This window comes from Berghia stephanieae, chromosome 13 (genome assembly GCF_034508935.2).
Source record: "Berghia stephanieae isolate SIO BIC M18660-M18661 chromosome 13, UCSD_Bste_1.3, whole genome shotgun sequence".
NCBI classification, from domain to species: Eukaryota; Metazoa; Mollusca; class Gastropoda; order Nudibranchia; family Aeolidiidae; genus Berghia; species Berghia stephanieae.
The window spans coordinates 30615987-30640986 of NC_088372.1; the positions used below are offsets into that span (position 1 = coordinate 30615987).

General features: G+C 36.3%; 1 protein-coding gene across 3 annotated transcripts in view; it reads left to right on the forward strand.

Moving 5' to 3' along the window:
• LOC144958829 (uncharacterized) overlaps positions 1-25000 on the forward strand; it is a 199136-nt gene that overhangs the window by 59655 nt on the left and 114481 nt on the right. The window contains exons 2-7 of one of the 3 annotated variants that reach the window (XM_078891049.1): positions 7167-7522; positions 8942-8997; positions 13176-13310; positions 13970-15808; positions 19209-19382; positions 20636-21475. In XM_078891049.1, coding sequence (XP_078747175.1) covers positions 14316-15808; positions 19209-19382; positions 20636-21475 — 2507 coding nt within the window. In that variant the 5' untranslated portion in view covers positions 7167-7522; positions 8942-8997; positions 13176-13310; positions 13970-14315. The remainder of the gene's footprint in view (positions 1-7166; positions 7523-8941; positions 8998-13175; positions 13311-13969; positions 15809-19208; positions 19383-20635; positions 21476-25000) is intronic. The other 2 variants (XM_078891050.1, XM_078891051.1) reach the window with 2 other exon arrangements.

Genomic DNA, 25000 nt, shown 5'->3' on the forward strand with positions numbered 1-25000 from the left:
CTCTTGTATATCATAAAATTTAAAGAAAATTGTAGAGCATTTTTTGCTAAAGAAATTAATTATTTATCGCAAGAACTTACTGCTATTGAGTTTTAGTAATTAAAAAAAATAGTTTTTGTGTTAGTTGGGTGAAAAGTTTTGGGGAAAATTCTGAAAATGGCTGGTAAGGAGAGAGTTAAATAGCAACCCACCGTATCAAAGCGGTATTATGTCGGGATCCACTCGGTAAGGGAAATTGAATTCATAGCCACAAATATCCAACTTGGGTTTAATTTCTGTACGTTATGGTGTAGTATAAAGACTATTTCTTGCATTGCAAAAACTTCTAAGGTCCAGTTTCTCATCGTTCTATCTCTAAATTCACTTTTTGGGGTCTGAATCATCACGACATAATGTCGTTTTGAGACGGAGGGTCACATAATAGGTGAATTTCCAGAGTTAGATAGTTAAATTGTTAATAAATCGGAGGTGTCAACTTACTTCGACACAAATAAATTTCAATACATATGGGTGGCGATGAGGGCATCAACCTTACCGCTATGGTACATTTTGAATAGATCCATGACAGATATATTATAATACATTTTCTATTAAGTATTAGTAGTTCAATAGCACAGCCTTTTCCAAGCTATACACCCCGGCCCATTCACTGAACGTTCTATTATACCGTCTCTGTACAATAATAATATTATTATGAAAGATTCACTAACAGATAATAATACTAATAAGACACCGTATTCATTATAATATATGTGACCCTTCACCTCAAAACGGTATTAAGACGGGATGGTTAAGATGTTGGAAATTGAATTTATAGCCAGAAATATCAGACTTGTGTTGAGTTTGTATGTTTTATTAAGGAGAGTGGATACTATACTTTAAGGTGCTGATGCCAACACTATATATTTTTGACCACTTTAACATTTAATTAAGCTTTTTAGCATATGGTTCGTTCCGACATAATACCGTTTTGAGACGATGGGTCACATATGATGTTTTTTCGAGTACAGCTTTCTTGTATACAAGTGATTTAAAGTCATTGGACCTCTGATACTACAAGGTGGGCGATGTTGAGGTTTAGACAACGTTATATCCGCATAGCGGCCAACTGACCGTTCTGATTAAATCGGGCCTGTCCCGATTTGGCAACCCGGAGAAGGAAAGAAACGTATTAAAAATAGGATTGTTCATATGCATGAAAAGGACCCATGAATGTCTCAGGAGTATGCTCTTTTGAGTAGCAAATTAAAGCAAGGAACAGCTATGTGCGGCTATGTGGTCTAGTGGTATGACACTCGCTTTCGGATCGGAAGGTCCTGGGTTCGAGCGAGCCTCGCTCGGCGCATAGTTGAGTCCTTGGAGAAGGCTCTTTACTCACATTCTCTCACCGTACTCAGGTCTAAAGTGAGTACCTGGCCGTTAACAGCGTTGTCTCTGTCTGAAAAAAATTGCAATATCGCCTAACAAGCGTCATGTTTGGTTCTACATGTTACTACCTGTTGGAAAGCGCTTTGAGTACGTTTAGTGGATATTGCGCTCAATTATATATTATATTAAAAGAACCCCACTTGGATTGAGTATAATATAAACAACCGACTCCGTACTCAACGATTGGTCTTGGCTTCAAACTTCAACAGTCTAGGTAAACAAACACCTTTTGTTTGGCATTGACAATTCATTGTAAAATAATATAGAAGGTTGCCAAACTTTAGTGGAACAGGGTTAAATAACACAAACAAGTATAATAATAAGAACATACTATATAAATAAATATTTCATACACGCACACACACACACACACACACACACACACACACACACACACACATATATATATATATAATATATATATATACTATATATATATAAATATATTATATATATATAATATTATATATATATATATATATATATATAATATATATATATATATATATATATATATATATATATATATATATATATATATATACACAAAAGCACAAAAGCATACTGAAGTGTTGTTTTGATTTGTCAAGCCTAAAGCTTGGCCAACGCGGCGTTATCATTGTTATGGTTTTTATTTGTAAAGAAAATAACGTAATACAGACCTGCCTACTTGAATTATTTTTTTTTAATCGTATTTATTGGGAGATAATACATTGTAGTTGTTATAGTTAACTCACTCAATCCTAGAGATTTTTGCTACTTTTCAGAATTGGAAAAAATGTATTAAAAATGAGCATGTACACAGATCTAGATAGTTTTATTCAACTACCACTACATGTATAAATGAAAAACTTTAACTTTGATACAACGCCTATAATTTGTCTCAGAAAAATGAAATAAATAGGCTTGGGATAAAAACCCAGGTTATATAGATAGTATGCGCTTGGCTAAGAAGCTCATAACATTGCCATCCGGAAGTAAAACGAACCAACACACAAAACTACGTGTAACCTTAAATGTTTATAGTCTGGTTAATACAGTTTAGTGAGAATCACTCACAAACGCGGATGGCAAAATACAATAACAAAGGCTTGAGTGACGTCATCTTCGTTCTATCTATACGGATATAGTCGTTGTTAGGGTTGAGTGGGTTAACTTTGAAAATCAACAATACACTCTCATGAGGATTCAATAACACTTCGCTGGGTGGGGTACCTGACCTCCCATAGTGGGCAGGGGGGTACATACTGTGTCTTCTATCCCCTTATATCTGTTTTCCAACATGCTTTCTGTCTTTGTCTTGGAATGAGATTACTTGGTTTTGTCCTGGCCAGATGCCCTGGCTGAGAGGGAAACAGTCGAATGTATAGTTAGTTTTGGGAGATGATATTTTTTTCACTGTAAATCATCTCTCTGTTATGCACTGTATTATGCTTTCTTTATATTATATATGATTTGTAAAACATTTGAGTGTGTTCCTCTTAGCGGGGACCTGTGCTTGTGTCTGGATGAGACTTTTAGTGATCTTAAACTAAGTACTTTGATAGAGTGCTTTTGGAATCTACACCTGTTTCTTATTTGAACCAATTCCCTTTGTCTTCCCTTTTTTTGGATGCTTTATTGTAATTCTAGAACTTTTTACTATCCCATTTTCTTCCTTTTTACTGGCGCTGATATGACCTTAATGTGTTGCAAGCGCCGTAAAACCCTTAAACTTAATAACACTTCGAAATTCTTAAAGTTATCTAATATGGCATCAACTTTCGTTTTCAATAAGTTTTAATGTCTTAGAGGTGCTCATAAAATTCTGAACTCGGAGGAAACATTTCATAATTCTACGAATTTTTCGTAATAATAGGATTCAACAGTCGTGACGTCACTTCCTTCCTAATGACGCATGGTAACTTAGTAACACTGGCTCTAAACTATCGGAACAATGGCGGACGCCCGTATGAAATATTTCTCCGGCGAGCATAAAAGCGTATCCAGAGGGAAAAAAACACATACATTTGATCATGTTTTGACTTTTACACATTCTGATCAATAGACATATGAAAAGTTCTAGCCAGCTTGAAGAATAAAACGTAATGATTTTCTTTGTTTAGAACCAAGATGGCCGCCGTTGCCGGGCGGCGTGACATCAGACTACTGAATCCAATTGGGAATGTCTGATAATATGAGACAAATCATCTCAAAGCGGTAATATGTCGCGTCGCTGTGAACACGGTTCCTTTGATTGGATTGTGAACTTTACTTATAAAATTCCAGTTGTTATTAAGGCCTTGGTTGAGGAGAGAAGTTTTGTTCGAGTTTTTTTCTCCTATTAAAGACCTCAAAAACTTTAGATATCCTAATTCTGATATTCATACTCAATATTTTTTTTTGTCTCGTTAATATCGGGTATAACACCGGATTGCCGTTGTTATGCTGACTTAATTCTCCTCACGCGAATTGCGTTGTTTCACTTTGTTATTGTTTTGTTTTTTTTAATGGTTTGTCTTGTTTATTTTTTGTTTTTGTTGTTGTTGTTTTTTTTTTGGGTGTTTGTGGGGGGGGGGGGGGTTGTTGTTGTTGCTGTTGTTGTTGTTGTTGTTGTTGTTGTTTCATTTTTATTTTTGGAACGATCACCTGAAATTCCATTCTCATCCAGACATCATTTACTTAACTAAACCATTAACATTAATGATGATAATGATCCTTAGTGTTCTATTATTAATCTGAACGTGTGTTTTCTAAGATTGCTCACAAATTACTTTTTGGCATAAGCTTGATTCTTTTTAACCAGATTACAGACAATGCAGTTACCTTAATTAAACATCAGAATACATTTTCGCTTTCTTACAAACAAACACCGAATATGTCCTGTTACCAGTCGTACCTGGGACCTGGGTGGGGCTCCTGACCTCCCATAGTGGGCAGGGAGGTACATACTGTGTCTTCGACCCCCTATGTCTGTTTTCCAACATGCTCACTGTCTTTGTCTTGGAATGAGATTACTTGGTTTTGTCCAGGCCCTGGCCGGATACCCTGGCTGGGAGGGAAACAGTCAAATGTATATTTAGTTTAGGGAGATAATGTTTTAAAAAATGTAAATCATCTCTCTGTTATGCACTTATTATGTTTTGTTTATGTATTATATATGCGTTGTAAACATTTGACCGGGGGCCTGTGCTTGTGTCTGGATGAGACTTTTAGGTGATCTCAAACTAAGTACACTAATAGTGTACTCTTGGAATCTTCATCTGGTGCTTATTTGAACCAATTCCCCTTTGTCTGTCTTATTCTTGGATGCTTTAATTGTAATTTTAGAACTTTTTACTATCCCATTTTCTTCCTTTTCACTGGCTCTGATATGACCTTAATGTGTTGCAAGCGCCGTAAAACCCTTAAAAACAAAAACAACATATCAGTCGTACGGATATTTTGTCTTCTGGTACGACACTCGCCTTCGGATTGGAAGGTCCATGGTTCGAGTCTCGCTCTGGGAGGCGCATAGTTGAGTCCTTGGGGAAAAGGCTCTTTATTCGCATTCTCTCACCGTACTCAGGTGTAAAACGAGTACCTGGCCGTTAACAGCATTGTCTCTGTCCGAAAAAATATTGTAATATTATCATCGCCTAACAGGCATTATGTCTCGTCCTACATATTTAGTGTTGCTGTTGGCTAAGGACCCCTTGCAAAGCGCTTTGAGCACGTTTAGTGGATGTTGCGCTATGTAAAAGCTCAAGTTTTAAGTTTTATGTTTTTGATATCAGCAGTTAGATAAAAATGAATTTAACTGTTAAAAATATAATATACAAATTCATTATTCGCATTTCACGGATTATCCATGTTGAATGCGCTTCACCGAGCAGGCTATTTTGAGACCAACATTGAATTTCATAAACCCATTGGGAGCGATCTATATTCATGTTTTCGTCCAAACGAGTCATCAATCACGTGATTTTTCTGCTGTCCAACGATTGTACATTTCTGAACAAATGTAAACACTCTGCTTTGTTTATGAAAGTTGTAAACATGATACCCATGTGTCAAGCTGAACTCAATGATCGATCGTAATGTTAGATAGTTCAAAATCTATGAACACTTTTTCACAATGTGGGTCACTTTGAGCACTTTTTGTAATGTGACCAATGACCTCGAGCACATGGAATAGATCATGCCCATGCCATTGGTAGAGCACTCGCCTCACACGCAAAGGGACCGAGATTGATTCCGATGCAGACAGTATAGATAGTTCGAAGATGACGTCACTCAGGCCTTTGTTATGGTTTTTTGCCATCCGCGTTTGTGAGTTGTTCTCACTAAAACTGTATTAGCCAGACTATAAAAGTTCATGGTTACACAGAGTTTTGTGTGTTGGTCCGTTATACTTCCGGATGGCAGTGTTGTGAACTCCTTGGCCAAGCGCATTCTATCTATTCTTTTCTGCCACCCTCCTCTCTACCCCAGCACAAACTTTTGGATTTTACCGGTGTGTGTGTGTGTGTGTGTGTGTGTGTGTGTGTGTGTGTTTGTGTGTGTGTGTGTGTGTGTTTGTGTGTGTGTGTGTGTGTGTGTGTGTGTTTGTATGTGTGTGTGTGAATGAATTAAAATTTATTTAAATACAGGAAAAGAAATATACCAATAACTAAAATTGTGGCTTACATATTATATTATAAAGATAGACTTCTTGTTGTTTTTTTTAATGTTCAGCTGAGTCGTATTGTTCCCCGTGTGGTGTCCGGGGTCCCTCAACTGAGAGGGTCAAGAATAGCCCAACGCCAAGCCAACGTGTCGTAAAAGGCGACTAATGGTGTGTGATTCCCCCATCTTTGAGTCACCTGGTCCTCCAGGTTGGGGGTTGGCAAAGGGTTAACACCCCTTTCCGTTAAACTCAAACCGCTACAGAAACGCAGACGGACAAACCAAATCCTTTTTTTTTTTTAGCTTGTTAGCTCAGGATAGAGGAGGATGGACACTGTTTGTCTGTGGCCTATAGCCTGACCCAGGGTGGAAAAGTCAATGATGATGAGTCGTATTGTAATCATCGATAAAAACCAGACCTGCCTTGCACTACGAGAAATTCGTAGAATTACGAAATTTTGGATACAATTTCAGTCAGAACTACATAAGCATTTAAATTTCTGGGCCATTAAAACTTATTGAAAATGAAAGTTGATGCCAGAGTGTGTAATTGTAAGGATTTTAGAGTGTTTTCTAATCATTGTTAGGGTAAATTATTGATCTGTAAAATTGACGACGACTACAATTTTTATCTTCTAAAATCTAAGATTTTTTTTAGATTTTCAAGTGGGCAGGTCTGGATGAAACATATCAATAACATAATGATGTCTCCTTAGGGCTAACCCACACCGGAGACTGACTCCGACGACCCGGCACTGCCGTCCTCTGCCGTTTTCCGGAGAAAGACGTCGGAGCACGGACAAAATACTAAGAATAAAGAGAAGAGTCGCTAGACCTACCTATACTACCAAGCACCGGACGTCTTCTGTCGTTTTTTATTTTTTTTTTTTTTATTTTTTTTTTTTTTTTTTGTTCGAGCTTGGTATGGGTAGTTCTAGCGACTCTTCTCTTTATTCTGAGTACCCGACGTCTTTATCCGGAAGACGACAGAGGACGGCAGTGCCGGGTCGTCGGAGTCAAGTCCCCGATGAGGGTTAGCCCTTAAAAGTAAGGACATCAACGTTAGTTACGTAGATTTGTTAAACAATGTTTAGACTTTTGGTGTTTCATAGTTGACACGTCCTCAAAACATGAACACAACACTATGTAAACAAACAGTTGGTTCCTTTTGTGGACTACAACTATCTACTATTGTGAAATATCTACGTCCAACCAAGAACTGTAACTGTGCTTCTTGATGAATGTTTTATTGGTTGGGATGATGATGATGACTTCAAGTCAGTGTGGAGAAGAATAATTCAAATGTGTTAAGTGCTCAATATTTTCTTCTTCAATCATCAGTCTTTGTGTTTTATATAAATTATTAACTCCAACCCTGCCCTGTCCTTCTTTATCGACGTTACGACAATGTGTAGTATACAGACACAGAGTTTATTCAGGTCGTCATATACACATGTGTTCCGAAACGGTGAGTGTGCTTGGGTTAGGTTTTAATAAGGTGATAAAAAAAAAGATACTAGTTAAGTATAGATAGAACGAAGATGACGTCAATCAAGTCTCTGTTATTGTTTTTGGCATCCACGTTTATGAGTACTTCTCACTAAATTGTCTGAACCAGACTATAAAAGTTCATGGATACACACAGTTTTGTGTGTTGGTCCGTTATGCTTCCGGATGACAATGTTATGAGCTTCATAACCAAGCGCATACTATCTTTAGATAGAATGCGCTTGGCCAAGGAGTTCACAACATTGCCATCCGGAAGTATAACGGACCAACACACAAACTCTGTGTAACCATGAACTTTTATAGTCTGGTTAATACAGTTTAGTGAGAACAACTCACAAACGCGGATGGCAAAAACAATAACAAAGGCCTGAGTGACGTCATCTGCATACTATCTATAGAATTGAATTTTTTTTAAACAACACATTTACACGCAAGAACTCATCACTCTCTTAAAATTTAACACATGCTTACATTATGCATACAATCACACATCGTTATATTGTGTCCAAACTTCTTTTTCATTCAACTTTATATCTCTCTCATTGTCATTGTCATCATCCTCAATATGATTATGCTTCTTCATCAACATTATGATCATCTTCGCAATCACCTTCACTACAACCATCATCGACACCGCCATTACCATAACCACAACTACCACCATCCTCATCACAATCACCACATCATCACCACTACCATCCACTTTCATCATTTATCATCATTATTATCCTCATCATCATCATCATCATATCATCATCATCATCATCATCATCATCATCATCATCATCATCGAGGGCGGCGTAGCTCAGCGGTACGGTCTTCGCTTCGTACCCAAACGGTACCGAGTTCGACTACCTGCCTCGTTGTATGGCCTTTAGCAATAAGTCACCTCGCCCTCGCTCACTTTGCCGCGCTGCACTGCGGCTGACGCCTAGGTTATTCCAGTCTTCCCTTGGAATAAATCCTAAAGACAACTTTCCCCTTGGGGGTGAATAAAGGGAATTTATTATTCTTTCTTATCTATCATCATCACCATCATCATCATCATCATTATCATCATCAGCATCATCATCATCATCATCATCATCATCATCATCATCATCATCATCATCATTATCATTATCATCATCACATCATCATCATCATTCATCATCATCATCATCATCATCATTCATCATCACATCATCATCATCTCATCATTCATCATCATCACCATCATCATCATCATCATCATCATCATCATCATCATCATCATCATCATCACCATCATCATCATCAGCATCATCATCAGCATCATCATCACCATCACCACCACCACCACCACCGCCACCGCCACCACCACACTAAACCATTTCTTATTTTTCTCCCCCACTACCAGATTCCTCCAAGCGCTCCAACGACATGAAAACAGATGAACGAATCAGAAAAAGAGGGGTAAATAACGTTTTTTTTTGTTTTTTTTTTTGTTTTTTTTTGTTTTTTTGCATCTATTTACTTTTCGTCGTTGTCCTTCACTTCCTATATTATGTTTTAAACCATATAACAGTCGTACATGAAAAAGACACGCACGTAATATGAAATTTGGCCAGAAAACGTCCTTCAAATATCGATCAATGTGACTCTTTCCTTCCGATAATTTTCATTATTTTCCCAAAATGGCGGGCTTACCCAGCAGAAAAATTGATTTTTTAAAACTCAAACAAGCTCTCTACAAAACAACTTTATACTGTTGTTAGTAATTAAACAAAGACCATTGTTCAAAGTTTGTTTTGTGATGTACAAAATATATTTATATTGCGTATCTTATCGTAAGAAATGAGACGATTTTCCTGTAAGTGGTAAGAGAGGGTTAAATTAATGACCCATATCTTGACAAACACTCTCAAACATGGGACTAAGGAATAGATAGTTCTTAGTTGACGTCACTCAGGTCTTTGTTATTGTTTTTTGCCATCCGCGTTTATGAGTAATGCTCACTAAACTGTATTAACCGGACTATAAACGTTCATGGACACACACAGTTTTGTGTGTTGGTCCGTTATACTTCCGGATGGCAATGTTATGAGCTTCTTCGCCAAGCGCATTCTATCTATACGTCGAGATGTCCCAGGTTTGAGAGTTGTTTTTGTTTTTTTGGGGGTTTTTTTTTGTCAAGATTAGGGTTATTTGAATTGATCGGTATTTGGAGGACGAGTTTTCTGGCCAAAATTTTAAATACTTGTCTTTCCGGAGTACGGCAGTTAACAAGTTAATCTTACGTGTTTAATTATTGTTTGCTGTGATTTTTAATTTTTAACCCACATTTAAAAAAAAATAATAATAATAAATAAATAAATAAATAAATAAATAAATAAATCAAATAAATTATGTCCCAAAATGTTTTGATAATATTTCAGATTACATCAGTATCGGCTTTTTCTTCTTTCTTTAGAAAAAAAATAATTTTATTACGACTTTGTTGAACAGAAATGTTGGTTCGTTCAAAATGCATTCAGATATAAGGTCATTGGCATGGAGGAATAAAGAAAAGAATAAAGACACAACAGACAGAAGAAAATAGTTTTTTTTAAAGAGAAAGGAATAATAATATTAACTCACTCAATCCTAGAGATTTTTGCTACTTTTCAAAATTGGGAAAAAATGTATTAAAAATGAGCATGTACATAGATAGCTTTATTCAACTCTACCATTAACATGTAATAATGAAAAATATTGGCTTTAATACTACGTCTATAATTTGTCTCAGAAAAAATGCAATAAATAGGCATGGGGTAAAAGTAACCCGGGGAAACTACGGGTATAGTCGGTGTTAGGGTTGAGTGAGTTAACAGAAATTGAAGTTGGAGTCTTTACAATTAGAAAACAGAATATTATGAATTTGGATACCTCTATCGTATTAATGATGTTTGTTGGTGTTTAGTGGATATTGCGTTATGTCTAGGTGGGGTTCCTGACCTCCCATAGTGGGCAGGGGGTACATACTGTGTCTTCTATCCCCTCAACCCGTTTTCCAACTTGCTTTATGTCGTTGTCTTGGAATGATATAACTTAGTTTTGTCCTGACCCTGGCCATAGTTCCTTGGCTGGGAGGAAAACAGTTGAATGTATAGTTATAGTTTTTGGATATGATATTTTTTTCTCTTTGTAAATCATCTCTCTGTCATGTATTATTATATTTGTTATTTTGAATGTATAATGTAAGCATTTGAGTGTATTCCTCTTTGTTGGATTTTGTGTTTGTGTCCGGATGAGACTTATAGGTGATTTCAAACTAATTACATTGGTGGTATGCTCTTGGAATCTACATCTGATCCCTATTTGTTCCCAGTTCCCCTTTGTCTTACTTTTCCTTGTGTGCTTTAATTGTAATTCGATAACTTTTTACTATCTCATTTTCTTCCTTTTTTACTGGCGCTGATATAACCCAAATGTGTTGCAAGCGCCGTAAAACCTTTAAAAAGAAAAAACCATACAATTAGAAAACAGAATGTTATGAATATGGATACCTCTACCCTATAAATTATATGGTATTTGTAGAAGGTTTAGTGGCTATTGCGTTATTTAAAAGCTCAAGCTGAATATTTCTTATGATAAAAATCAATAATAATGTGAAATTGAATGTAAGCTTCTGTTTAATTACAAAAACAGATCCAATTAACGTTTCGCGTTTCACATTTATCAACAAAACAGGATGAATGAAACACCACAGATGAATGCATGACATTATCTCATTCATCTGTGGTGTTTCATTCATCCAGTTTTGTTGATAAAACGTAAACCCAAAACGTTCATTTGATCTTTTTTTTTTTTTTTTGTAATTAAATTGAATCTACATTAAATTTCACATTATGATTTATTTCTTCGAGCTTCGTGCAGCAACATTTACATATGATAAAAATCGCAAAACAGCGGTCAATTCAGCCCCCTCATAATAACATGGTCAACAATGTAATTTGTTTTGCCCTAAAGTGTGAACCTACACACAATGGCATGGAACTAACCAACTACCATAATAGGATTTTTTGTAATTAAAAAAGAGTCTGGCAATTCTAGCGAAAAGAAAAATCGAGCGACTGACTGATCTTCTCTCTATATTATGCGCTTGATATACTTAAATATTGTGGTTACAATTAATTAGATTTCTCTCCCTAATTAAGTATTAAAATGATACATCATTTTATTTATATTATTTGTATTATTATTGTACTTATCACTCGCAATAATTATTGTAGTTAATGGATATTATTATTATTTTTGTTTAGCAACACTGAAACTAAGGGCCATAACTAAGACTGGCTCTATTTGATATAGTTTGTATCGGTTACTTCCCTTGATCCATTTTTTTACCTCATTATTATTATTATTATTATTATTATTATTATTATTATTATTATTATTATTATTATTATTATCATTATCATTATTATTATTATTATTATTATTATTATTATTATTATTATTATTATTATTATTATTATTATTATTATTATTATTATTATTATTTACATATATTTTACATTATCATTTATTGATTTTATTATAATTTTTTATCACCCCCGATAAAATAGTTGGCACGTACTTCAATCTTTTTTTCTTTTTTTTTTTCATTGCTTTGTCTCATGTCGTGGTGAAGTACTTTCAATGCCTTGCCTTGTTGGGGAGCAGCGTGGCTCACCGGTACGGTCTTTGCTTCGTACCCGAAAGGTAGCGAGTTCGATCACCCGCCGCTGCCCTGTGTGGCCTTGAGCAAGTCACCTCGCCTTAGCTCAATTTGCGGCTGACGCCTGGGTTATTCCAGTCTTCCCTTGGAATAGACCCTAGAGAAAAAATTCCCCTATGGGATGAATAAAAGGAATTTTATTATTATTATTATTATTATTATTATTATTATTATTATTATTATTATATTATTATTATTATTATTATTATTATTATTATTATTTATTATTATTATTATTTTTAATGATAATGTTTATTTTTAACGCTATTTTAGATTCAATTCCCGGATTTCTTTCGAATTCTCTTCTAATTCTGCAAATTACTATATTCATGTAGAGTTGTTTTTTTTTTTTTTTTTCGTTGTGCTTTGAGCACATACTTTAGTTGTTGTTCAACTCATGACTTTTTTTTTCTTTACGCCACGAAGAATATTTTGATTTGGTTTCAAATGTATCTATGCCTTAATGCCTTCATTACCTAAAAAGGTAGAGTAAGAGAGCACCTGTTTTTATACTTTTGTATTGGGATTATTTTTTTTTTACTCTTTTACTTTTGTATGTTTTTGGTTTTGTACTTTTTTTTTGTTTTTTAGTTTTTCCATTTTCTTTTTTGTTTTGTTTTATTGTTTGTTTTTTTTCTTTTTTATATTTTTGTTTGTTTGTTGTTGAGGCAATATTTATTTACTTTTTTTTTTGTCTTATTGTTTTCTGTACAAAGACCAGACGCCTTTTATTTTCTTTTGCATTTTATTTTCTTCTTTTCATTTGATGTGCAGTGCTTCATATCATATTAACGCACGCTGTGTTGTTTTGTTTGTTTCTTTCAATCCCCTTTTCACCATCGCACGACTTGATGTGTTATTTCTGTGTTGTGTGTTGTTGCCTTGTGTGTAGGATGGCACGTCATCGTTTGTGTCGCAACATGCACTGCTTTGGGAGAGCCACGCTTACTCCACTGCTACAAGCTACACCCCTTCCCGTCCCAGAGTGCCAGACTATAGATCACTAGTAGGAGCAGTCACTGGAAAGGTATCATAGTCATAGCATTACTTTATCTTACTTGCCATCAGCTTCAACATTAATTAATTAATTAGTATAGTCTACAAACTACAAACGTAGTGGATGTTGGTGACGTGATCGTCATCATCATCATTTTCATCATCATCATCATCATCATCATCATCATCATCATCATCATCATCATCATCGTCGTCGTCGTCGTCGTTGTTGTAGTCGTCGCAGTCGCCATTGTTGTAGTCGTTGCCTTCGTCGTCGTCATCATCAGCACCATCATTATGATCGTCGTCATCATCATCATCATCATCATCATCATCATCATCATCATCATCATCATCATCATCAACAACAACAACAACAACAACAACAACAACAACAACAACAACAACAACAACAACATAACTATGATCATTTGTCAAGAACACCAACAGCAACAATTACATTTACACAACAAAAATTAATATCAGGAATTTCGTCCCTTTGAAAAAATATTTTGGTATTTTCTTAACTACCTAAGAATCCCAACGTCATTACCTAATAACGCTACCCATCACTCTTCACAACATCAGTGTGGTTTTTACATTAAGCAAAATTTCAAACAAAACCTTCAGAACTAACTAACGTAGTACCTATGAAACAAAACACTACTACATCTTCAATCCTTCCAACAGATAAACGCCAACAGACAGAAATTTGACCAAGCCAACTCATCATCACCATCAGCAGCAGCATCAACAACAACGTCCCTCGTCCCAACCTCCACAACAACATCATCATCATCATCAACCTCGACATCCTCAAACTCCGCCCCAAGCGTCAAGAAAATCCACAGAGGCCGGGCAAACTTTGGCCAACTCTTACAAAAATTCTCTGGCTCAGAGGTCTCCGGGTCTGAAAAATCCGACAATGAAGGCGGTTCTCTCTCACGCTCCCAGTCTCATCATGTCCAAGGGGCAGCTCCGCCTCGTTTGAACGTTCTACGTCGGTCTGTAGATCGAGGAAGTACTAGTGGCAGTGATGGAGAAGCTGGTACAAACCTCAGACGAACTCCTGAACGAACTCAAAAGTCTGAAAGTGGTCGGGAAAAGCAGCGGCGAGGAGAATAATGTACAGAATGATGCAAGTGTCTCAATGAAATCAAAAACATCTTCAGATGAAGAAGTAAAATCTACAGAGAAGAGTTCGAATTACAAATCTAATTTCATGGCCAGAAAGATGTCGGGCCTGAAAAAAGAAGATGGCGGTAGTAGTGATAGTGATGGAGCTGCTGGAAGAAGTGCCGGTAGTAGAATACCCAATTGGCGAAGTCCGTCTTTATCAGTGGCGAGCGGTACCGGAAGTGGAAGTGGAAGCGGAAGTGAGTCTGAAGTTGGTGGGAGACAAAGTAGATACAGGCGACTTAGAAATCAGATAGTATCTGATATGAATAATTCCACAGTCACAGATCCTAAAGCTAGTATACGTCCAAATTTAGAGGCAACAACATCAGAGAAACCAAGTTCTTTGTCCCAATCACACTCTACACAACTTTCGAAAGAAAATGGAATAAGCTCCGTTTCATCATCATTGCCAGTCAATTTAGAATCAAAGTCAGTAGTGTCGTCATCATCAACATCAGCATCGATATTACAGAATGATACGCATTCAAAGCCAACCACTTATCGCCATAAAGAAAATAGTCCTGCCATTGTATCGTCCTCTAGAAGGAGCCATGAAAAAGACGAGGACGAAGGGAAAGGGGCAGCAAAATCGGATTTAAGCTATTCAAACAGAGAAATAAGACGCTCTAGAAGTAAGGAAATGTCTCCTACAATTGTGCCATCATCTTTAAGTGACTTAACCACAGAAACTACTCCAGGCATATCTACTTCATCAGCACCATTGTTATTGTCATCACCATCATCATCGTTGGCGTCGTCACCATCAACAACGACATCCACATCCACATCCTTGTCTCGATCATTGATTTCCGTTGCACAGTTAGACAAATCCGAAAATAATAACAGTAGCAGCAACAGCAGCAATGACAACAAAATCAACAATGGCTGTGATTTCACTTCTGGTTTATCAATGTCCACATCAACCCCATGTATCGCATCGTCATCAACAGCTGTATCAGAAGAAACGATCTCATCTTCCGAGGCGGTATCAACCAACTCCATCCCTTATGCCAGTTCAAACAACAATACCAACAATTCCTCAATCAATGTCCGACGCGCGTTTTCTTTCAAAGACGTATCCTCTGAGCATTCAGAGCACTCCGGAACTCGTAAAGGAATTCTGAAAAGGGCTACGTCTCTTACGAAAAGAGACACGGGCTTAAGCTCCTCTTCAGCTCCCACGCTGGATCCCCAGCTGGCCAAAATCCTTCAGCAACGACGTCAAATCCAAGGGGATGTGAATGAGGAGGATGAGGAGGAAGATGATGTTGGTGGGAGTGATCAGTCCAAGGTTGTCAAGAGAAGGTCTCGTGCACTGTCAGCCGCGGAAGAGATCGAAGAAAATTTGAAGTGAGTGTTTATTGGTAAACGATTGTAGTCGTCGCTAGCGAGATAACCTTGCCTTTGTGACTTTGGAGAATTTTGAATGTTTTCATTCTTAGTCTTGTGAAATTACACCCGCCTTTAGACTTGTGGGTCCCTGGTTCGTTCCCGCTATGGCGGTGTAAAGTTGAGTCCTTGGAAAAGGTCCTCATGTGTAAAATGAGTACCGGTAACAGGATTGTTTATGTCCAAAATACCCCCCCCCCCCAAAGAATTGTAATAATGAAAAAAAAGTAATATTGTTTTAAGTATTGTCCTACATGTTAAGTGTTCCTGTTGCCTTTGTGATCCCCTTATACATCTCTTAGAGAACATTTAGCGGATTGTGCGCTTACAAAAGCGATATCTTTCGTAGGTTTAAAACAAAAATATTTTGTTAATTGTAAGATAAAATTAATTGATTTGATTTCTTATCAAATGATGTAACTGTCGAAAATAAAAATAAAAGAAAATCAAATTATATATTTTATTTGGTCCAACACGACGTATATCAACGAGAGAAAGCTTCCAGTTGAGGCTAAGTTACTCCATGTGACAATATAGTATTCATAAGAGTATAGGTAATCTACAGTATATGTGTGTTTCCGTTCAGATAGAGGAACAATATAGATATATTAATTGTGAATGTGCAAATATCTGCGCATTTCAACAATTCGCAAAACTTTCCAACTAACGAAACTGTACGAAATGGAAAGGCTTCGGAAGGAAACAGACTGTAAATACAAGCAATGTCCCCGTAAACAGACTGTAAATACAAGCAATGTCCCCGTAAACAGACTGTAAATACAAGCAATGTCACCGTCTGCCTTTCTTTCTCTTGTCAGAATTTCAATCATTTTTATTTTCGTCTTCTACAACTAACTGCTCTATCAGAGCCGGGGATGGTTTGGCATTATTAATTAAACCCTTTGCTGTCGTGTGTTGACTGAATTTTATTCTTCTTTGGGGAGAAAAAAACAAGACATTGGTGGGGTCATTAACTCACTCAATCCTACAGATTTTTGCTACTTTTCAAAATTTGAAAAAAATGTATTAAAAATGAGCATGTACATAGATAATTTTATTCAACTATTATTGACATGTAAAAACTAAAATCATTAGCCTATAGGGAATGAGATTAGCGGATGAGTAGCGTCCCTTGATTGGACGTCACCGGCTGAGAAGTTATTTGTAAACAAACCAACTACAAGCCAAGCGCTCCAAATACAAAATTTATTATTCATATTTCTGTACAAAAATGCATAACGTTGATTATGATATGCATTTTTGTACAGAAATATGAAAAATAAATTTTGTATTTGGAGCGCTTGGCTTGTAGTTGGTTTGTTGAAAAATAACTTCTCCCCCGGCGACGTCCAATCAAGGGACGCTACTCTTCCGCTAATCTCATTCCCTATAATTTGTCTCAAAGGAATGTGATAAGTAGGCATGGGGTAAAAGTAACCTGAGTTAACTACGGATATAGTCGGTGTCCGGGTTGAGTGAGTTAAAGACGGTGAAACCGTAAAAAAAGGTAATTCCTTGAGCCATAATGTCCTCGGACCTTGAGTTTATCCCGGTTTCGATAGCGATAAACGGACAGTGGCAGTTGCTTGATATCCTTTGGATAGGATGCCAGTTTACAGTAAAGTACTTTCCGCTCGATTTAACAGTCACCCAAACATTTCTGAGTGAACAGGCAGGCGGTCGGGGAATAAACCCAGCTCCACTTCACCCAGAATTGATCTAGCTCCCTTTGCTCGTGAAGCAAGTGCTCTACCATAACAATGCGTTCCATAAATAAATATGCATAATTTAAGTTTACATACAAATCAGTAAAAAAAATATTTCTTCCTTCACAATGAAACCTGGGATATTGTTCTGCGATATCTTAAAACTCTCGATGGCAAAGACTTTATTTGTTCTATTGTTTAATTTAAAGCGGCTCTGTGGTCTAGTATAGTAAAGTATGACACACGCTTTCGAAATGGAAGGTCCTTGGTTCGAGCCTCGCTCGGCGCATAGTTCAGTCATTGGAAAAGGCTCTTTACTCATCTCTCATCGTACTCGTGTTTTAAATGATTACCTGGCTATTAACAGCCGTTGTCTCTGTCTGAAAATAATTGTTATATCGCGTAATAAGCGTCATGTCTCGTTCTACATGTTATGTGTTGCTGTTGGTCAGCGACCCTATGTAAAGCGCTTTTAGCACGTTTGGCGGATAATGCGCTATAATATAAAAGCACATTTTAAAAAAATTCATAACGTGTCGTGTTACTGCGAATTTTAAATGATCGAAATATGTGTTTAAAAATAAGTTTCTGGGTGGAGTTCCTGACCTCCCATAGCGGGCAGGGGGGTACATACTGTGTCTTCTTTCCCCTTATATCTGTTTTCCAACAAGCTTTCTGTCTTTGTCTTGGATTGAGTTTACTTGGTTTTGTCCTGGCCCTGGCCGGAGTTCTAGCTGGGAGGGAAACAGTCAAATGCATAGTTATTGTTTTGGGAGATGTTATTTGTTTCCTCGTAAATCATCTCTCTGTTATGTATTATTATATTTTTATTTTGAATTTATAATGTAAGCATTTGAGTGTATTCCTCTTTGTTGGATTTTGTGCTTGTGTCCGGATGAGACTAATAGGTGGTCTCAAACTAAGTACTTTGATAGTGTGCTCTTGGAATCTACATCTGATCCCTATTTGTTCCCAGTTCCCCTATGTCTTACTTTTTCTTGGGTGCTTTATTTGTAATTCTAGAACTTTTTACTATCCCATTTTCTTCCTTTTTATGATATAAAATATAAATCCACTGATATGACCTAAATGTGTTGCAAGCGCCGTAAAATCCTTAAAAACATAAAAAAACAAAACTTATAGGTGACCTCAAACTCCAGTACATTGGTGGTTTGTTCTTGGAATCTACATCTGATCCCTATTTGTTCCCAGTTCCCCTTTGTCTTACTTTCTCTTGAGTGCTTTATTTGTAATTCTATAACTTTTTACTATCCCATTTTCTTCCTTTTTACTGGCGCTGATATAACCTAAATGTGTTGCAAGCGCCGTAAAACCCTTAAAAACAAACAAAACAAAAATAAGTTTAACCCTCTCCTTACCAGCCATTTTCAGGATTTTCCCCAAAACTTCACACCCAACTAACACAAAATATATTTTCTTTATCACTCAGACACAATATCAGTAAAGTTCTTGCGATACATAATTTCTTTAGAAAAACATTCTCTACAACACACTGTTCATTTTCTTTAAATTTAATGATGTACAAAAGAAATCTGAATAAGAAAAATGTTGGTTGTATCGTAACGAATGTGACGATTTTTCTATAGTTGGTAAGGAGAGGGTTAACCAAAATTTAAATAATCTTCTATATTCAGGTATTCCAAAGAAAAGGCTGCTGAAAGAGGGATTGATCCTGAGGAGGACGAGACATTCAAGAGAAGGTCAGTGGCTGACCGGATATTCTTCATGCAGACTAAGATAGAGGAAGTCAAACAGGGATCAAGTTCCGGTTCAAGGTCAGGAGTGTCTACACCGAGGTCAAGGCCACGGTGAGTGGGCGAGGAGAAAATCGGATGGATGTTGATGATTATGATGATGATGATGATGATGATGATGATGATGATGATGATGATGATGATGATGATGATGATGATGATGATGATGATGATGATGATAATGATGATGATAATGATGATTGCTCATTACTTAAAGCTAAAAAGATTGGTGGTGTTTACCATGGAGGAGGAGGAAGAGGATGATGATGATGATGATGATGATGATGATGATGATGATGATGATGATGATGATGATGATAAGGAGGAGGAGGAGGATACGATGGTTATGGCTTATCCTGCAAACGCGAATATTGAAGTTAAATGTTCTTATCTTTTTTATTGTGTGCATCTATTATCTATTTAAAAACAGTTTTGTGGAAGAAGATTGAAATTGATGCCTTTTGTCAAACCGTTTACAAAACGGTTGTCTTTTAAGACAAACAAAGAAAATATGGTAAAATTTCACATATCAACTTTGAATTTGTGGTTAACAAGAGAAACGCGAGTTCAATATGACCTTGATGTGTTTATAAGCGCCATAAAACCCTTTTAAACGAACAAACAAACAGAGACTTACAGTTAAAATGACACGAACTGTGAAATTTTAGTTTTTGTCGGTTCAAATATAAAATTATATTCATCTTCCTGAATAAAACATGAACTTTGCCCATGTCTTATATTATTGACCATAATTTTAATTTTCAACATCTAAAGCAATCCCGACATATAACCGTTTTGATGTAGATTGGTCACATTTAGAATTAATGGACATGACTATAAATTATGATTGACAGGGGATAGGTGGTTTTACTCGTGAATTTTAAACGAAAATAACTGAGATACACATTGAATCAATGTGATAAATTTGATGTTCTAGCCATGGTATTGAGAATTGGTATGAGAACCAATTTAGTTTATGTGCCTTTCATTATAAATTTAGAATTTATTTTTAGAAAGTATGAAATATGAACAATTACATCGCTTTTTTATGTATTTAGGTTTTTAGATGAAATAAAATGTTTGCAAAGCTTCCATAACCAATTTTACCTTTTGTAAATCTTGATATCTCTTCTGAAGGAAAATATCGCAGTAATTATACTTGTTACTTGTATGTGAAATAAACAGCGCGAACGAGAAATGTCTTTTCTTCTTCCACAAAAATTCCATAGTTTTAAATTTTGGTGCGTCTTACAACACCTCATATCATTTCACAGCCTTTCCTTTTCTATATTTCGTCCCCGTCGTAGGTCTGGTCCTGTCACTCCAACCCAGCAACGATCTCTAGACGAAGCTTTGTACGGCTCTGCGCTATCACCTCGATCACCACCACCACCTCCTCAACAAACGCTGTCGTCATCAGCTTCCCCAACAATTCCTCGATCACCTTGTTCTCCTACCAGGACTTTACCAACATCAGCAGCAGCAGCAACAACAACAACGGCATCATCCACTGGTGGTGGATCATCGTCAACATCATCACGTTTGAGTGGCGAAGTAGTAGAAGATAAGCTCTTCTCTACCAGTAATAACAGTGAAATGAGCAGTGGCATCACGACTAGGAACAATAGACTTAACAGGTCCTCTTCTGCTTCATCGTCACTAATGACCGAAAAGCCAAACCTCAAATCACAATTGGATTTTGATGAGGACAATAAAAAAACAAAATCAGTTGATTCATCAGTTGATGATAGCAATTATAAACAAACATCATCATCATCATCATTGTCATCATTGACGTCATCATCTTTACCCGCCAATCAAAACTCAGATTCCCAGCGAGTTGCTCCGAATCTCAGTATCCGTGCCAAAGACGACAGTGACGTCATCAAGATGAATGGAATCTCTTCCATACCGAAGCTCGACCTATCGGATATTAATGGCGACGGGGCCAAAAACGGAACCGGAAGCGGGAAAGAAAGCTCCGACCGGGCGGTATCCGGAGACCAATTGATGCAGAAGTTGTCGGAGATAGCAGACGCCAACGAGGCATACGAGGAAAGACGACAGAGATTCCAGCAGAGGCCCAAAGATGATTGGAGACACAAGACACAGCCCGTTACTCTAGAGGAAATACAGGCCGCTGATAGGTGAGTGCCATAACAAATGTTAAATTTTGTCTCAATGCTCTGAACAGTCGCGTAAGTTACTGTTACTTGACTTTTAGGTCTAAATCATGAAATTTTAATTAAATTAATCCGCCCCTCACAAATCAGTGTACTTAAAGTGTCAAATTTTATCTATCTTACCTCCTGAGGAGGTCTTAGGTTCGTTCCCCAATCGAGGAAGACTGATTATATTGTATTTTTCTTTCTTACTTTGCCTGGCACTCTTTCATACACAATTTTTTAGATCTTTATCACATATTATACATTTTACAAAATATTCATAATTTTAATTATAGATTCAATTTTTAACATCAATACATATATATATATATATATATATATATATATATATATATATATATATATATATATATATATATATATTGAATCGTGTTTGATAGAAATATGGTACGAAAAGTGCTCGACATGCAGTAATGGAGCGAATTATTATTATTATTTAAAATATTTACCACAATGTTTGAGACAGTCTACATTAATGTTTCAGGCTTAATTTGCCATCGTCAGGACTGAGTTGTTTTGTTGACTGTTGTTGTTTCTTGAAGTGGTTCCGGTTTAAAGTTGCTTAACAAGAATTTACGCCGATGGGGACACTTTCCGTACATCTCACTTTTCATGTTGAGTGTGGCTTCATGAGGGTGTTTGATTATAGTATATTTCTCTTCCAGGCATAAGCTACATTGTTTTGATGTTGGTGTGTATCCTGTTGCTTTAGATAAAATTTTCCATGAAATGTTGTGGTCTAGTTTGTTGTCTTTCAATTTCCAAATATGTTCGCTGAGTTTTGTGGATGTTTTTTTGTTAGTGTTTCTAAATGTTGAGGTGTGGAGGTTGTATCTTGTTTTGAAATTATTTTCTGTTAGTCCTACATATTTTTCTTGCTTGTTTGTTTTAGTTTCTGTGGCTGTGGCTTGGTAAATTAAACTTGATTCTAAGCATTGCTTGTTTAGCGGGCAATGTTCTTTATTTCTGCAGTTGCATTTTCTGGTGGGTGGGTTTTGCTCTTGTCGGTGGTTTATTAATATTTTTTTGTTGTGGCTTGAAATTATTCGTTCTATTTGCGCATACACGAGTAGCTTATTTTTATGGTATTCCTGTTGATAATTTTATGTAGCTTGTGGTTTATTGGAAAGTGTGTATCAATTAATTTCAGGAACTGCTGTCCTATGTTTGTGCTGACGTTTTTGTCGAAAGGTGGGTTGAACCAAGTTATGTGTCGTTTTCTTGTTTTACGTTCTTCACTTGTGTGTTGGGGTTTACATGAGTTGGGGTTCACATATATATATATATATATATATATATATATATATATATATATATATATATATATATATATATATATATATATATAAGCTGTACGGCAGTGAGGACGACCTCAGGACCACTGTAGGCTTCATTCACCAAACAGGACTGACCATGTGACATGACGAGAACGAAGAAGATATATATATATATATATATATATATATATATATATATATATATATATATATATATATATATAAAAGCCCTGTTTCTGAATGTGAGATGTAAATTGATAAAGAGCTGGTGAAAACAATACTCACCGCTATACCCAATGACATTTTCAACATCATACATCATATGTGTAGTTTTACTATTTGTAGTCGTATATCAAACAAGATGAGGACAAAGAGGGCCTACTAGTGTAATCAAATATGCTTTGGGATGTTCACGGTCTGAAGGTTGAACTGTAAGGGGTGGGGATGTCTCTGACGGTATGTCGTTGGATTGTCCTTCTCTTTTAATCAGATTACTGGGATGGAGAGAGAAAAAAAAAAGAAAAAAAAAAAAAAAGAGAGAGAGAGAGAGGCGGTTGATATATATATATATATATATATATATATATATATATATATATATATATATATATATATATATATTGCTACTACTATATTGCTATCAGCAATATTAACACAGATCGAGACGAATCTTTTGAATCATCAACGTTCAAAATCGGTCCGGTAATAAAGACCGTAGCTGCGCGCAAATGAAATCAATAGGGCAAGAGTCCGATCATTATGCCCTAGCAGATTTTCTCAATTAAATGATCATTTAAGTCAACAGGGTGATAGAAAGTTTGCTACTTAGTAGTATATCAATCAATTTTTAAAAATTATAATATTTAAATTTGCCAATAATAGGATTCAATAGTCTGATGTCACGTCGCCCAGCAACGGCGGCCATCATGGTTCTAAACAAAGGAAATCGGTACTTTTTATTCTTCATGCTGGCTAGAACATTTCTTGTGTCTTGTGATCAGAATGTGTAAAAGTGAAAACATGATCAGATTTATAATTTTTTTTTTCCCCTCTGGATACGCTTTTATGCTCGTCGGAGAAATATTTCATATTTTCCGCCATTGTTCCGATAGTTTAGATCCAGTTACTAAGTTACCATGCGTCATTACGAGGGAAGTGACGTCACGACTGTTGAAGCGTATTCTATGCTCATTGGCAACACATATAACGTGGGCTGTATGTACGGGACAACTTGACCTCCGAATATAGTTTAACTAAAGAACGAATTATGCTATATCTAGTAAAATCGGGTATTTCCCAAGACTTTAGGGTTATGAATATTGTACAGCTTTATCTATTGATTGTATGACTTTGTTTTTTTAAAAAAAACAAACAACACAAAAAAAAACAACAATAAAAACTGCCCTCACACATTGGGTCCATCCACAGCTTCTCTCTCTCTCTCTCTCTCTCTCTCTCTCTCTCTCTCTCACTCTCTCACTCTCTATCTATCTATCTATATATCTCTCAATATCTCCCTCTTTCTCTCTCTCTATCTATATATCTATCTATCTATCTATCTCTCTCTCTCTCTCTCTCTCTCTCTCTCTCTCTCTCTCTATTTCTTATTCTTTATCCCCTCCCCCTTTCTTCTTCTTCTCTTGTGCTTTAAACTTCAAAAGAATTATAAAAACGACGCCGGGCGTACTGTACTGAATACAAAATCCATTTAATAAATGTATCCCATTTTCATTTACATGATAAAGACAAGCTTTCTTGAGAGGAGGTATGAAATATTACATGCTTTTGTCATGTGTTAGCCGGATTAGCCGTTTAAACATAATGCCATTCTTAACATGAAGACAACAATTTAAAAATATAGCGTGGTGAACAATGGATATAATTTAAAAGAACACACACTGGCGCACCACAAACACACACATTCATACACACGCACTCACTCTATCTCGCACACATACACACAGATGTATACAAGGATCAGAGAGAGAGAGAGAGAGAGAGAGAGAGAGAGAGAGAGTGGGAGAGAGATAGCGAGAGGAGAGGAGAGAGAGAGAGAGAGAGAAGAGAGAGAGAGGGGGAGGGGGGGGGGGGGGGGTAGCTTTGTGATTTTGTAGTAAAATGCATATTTTGCTGCTTGAAGCTCGAAGAAATAAACAACAATGGTGATGTTTGAATGAATTGAATTATTTAAAAAAGTAAAATACTGTTT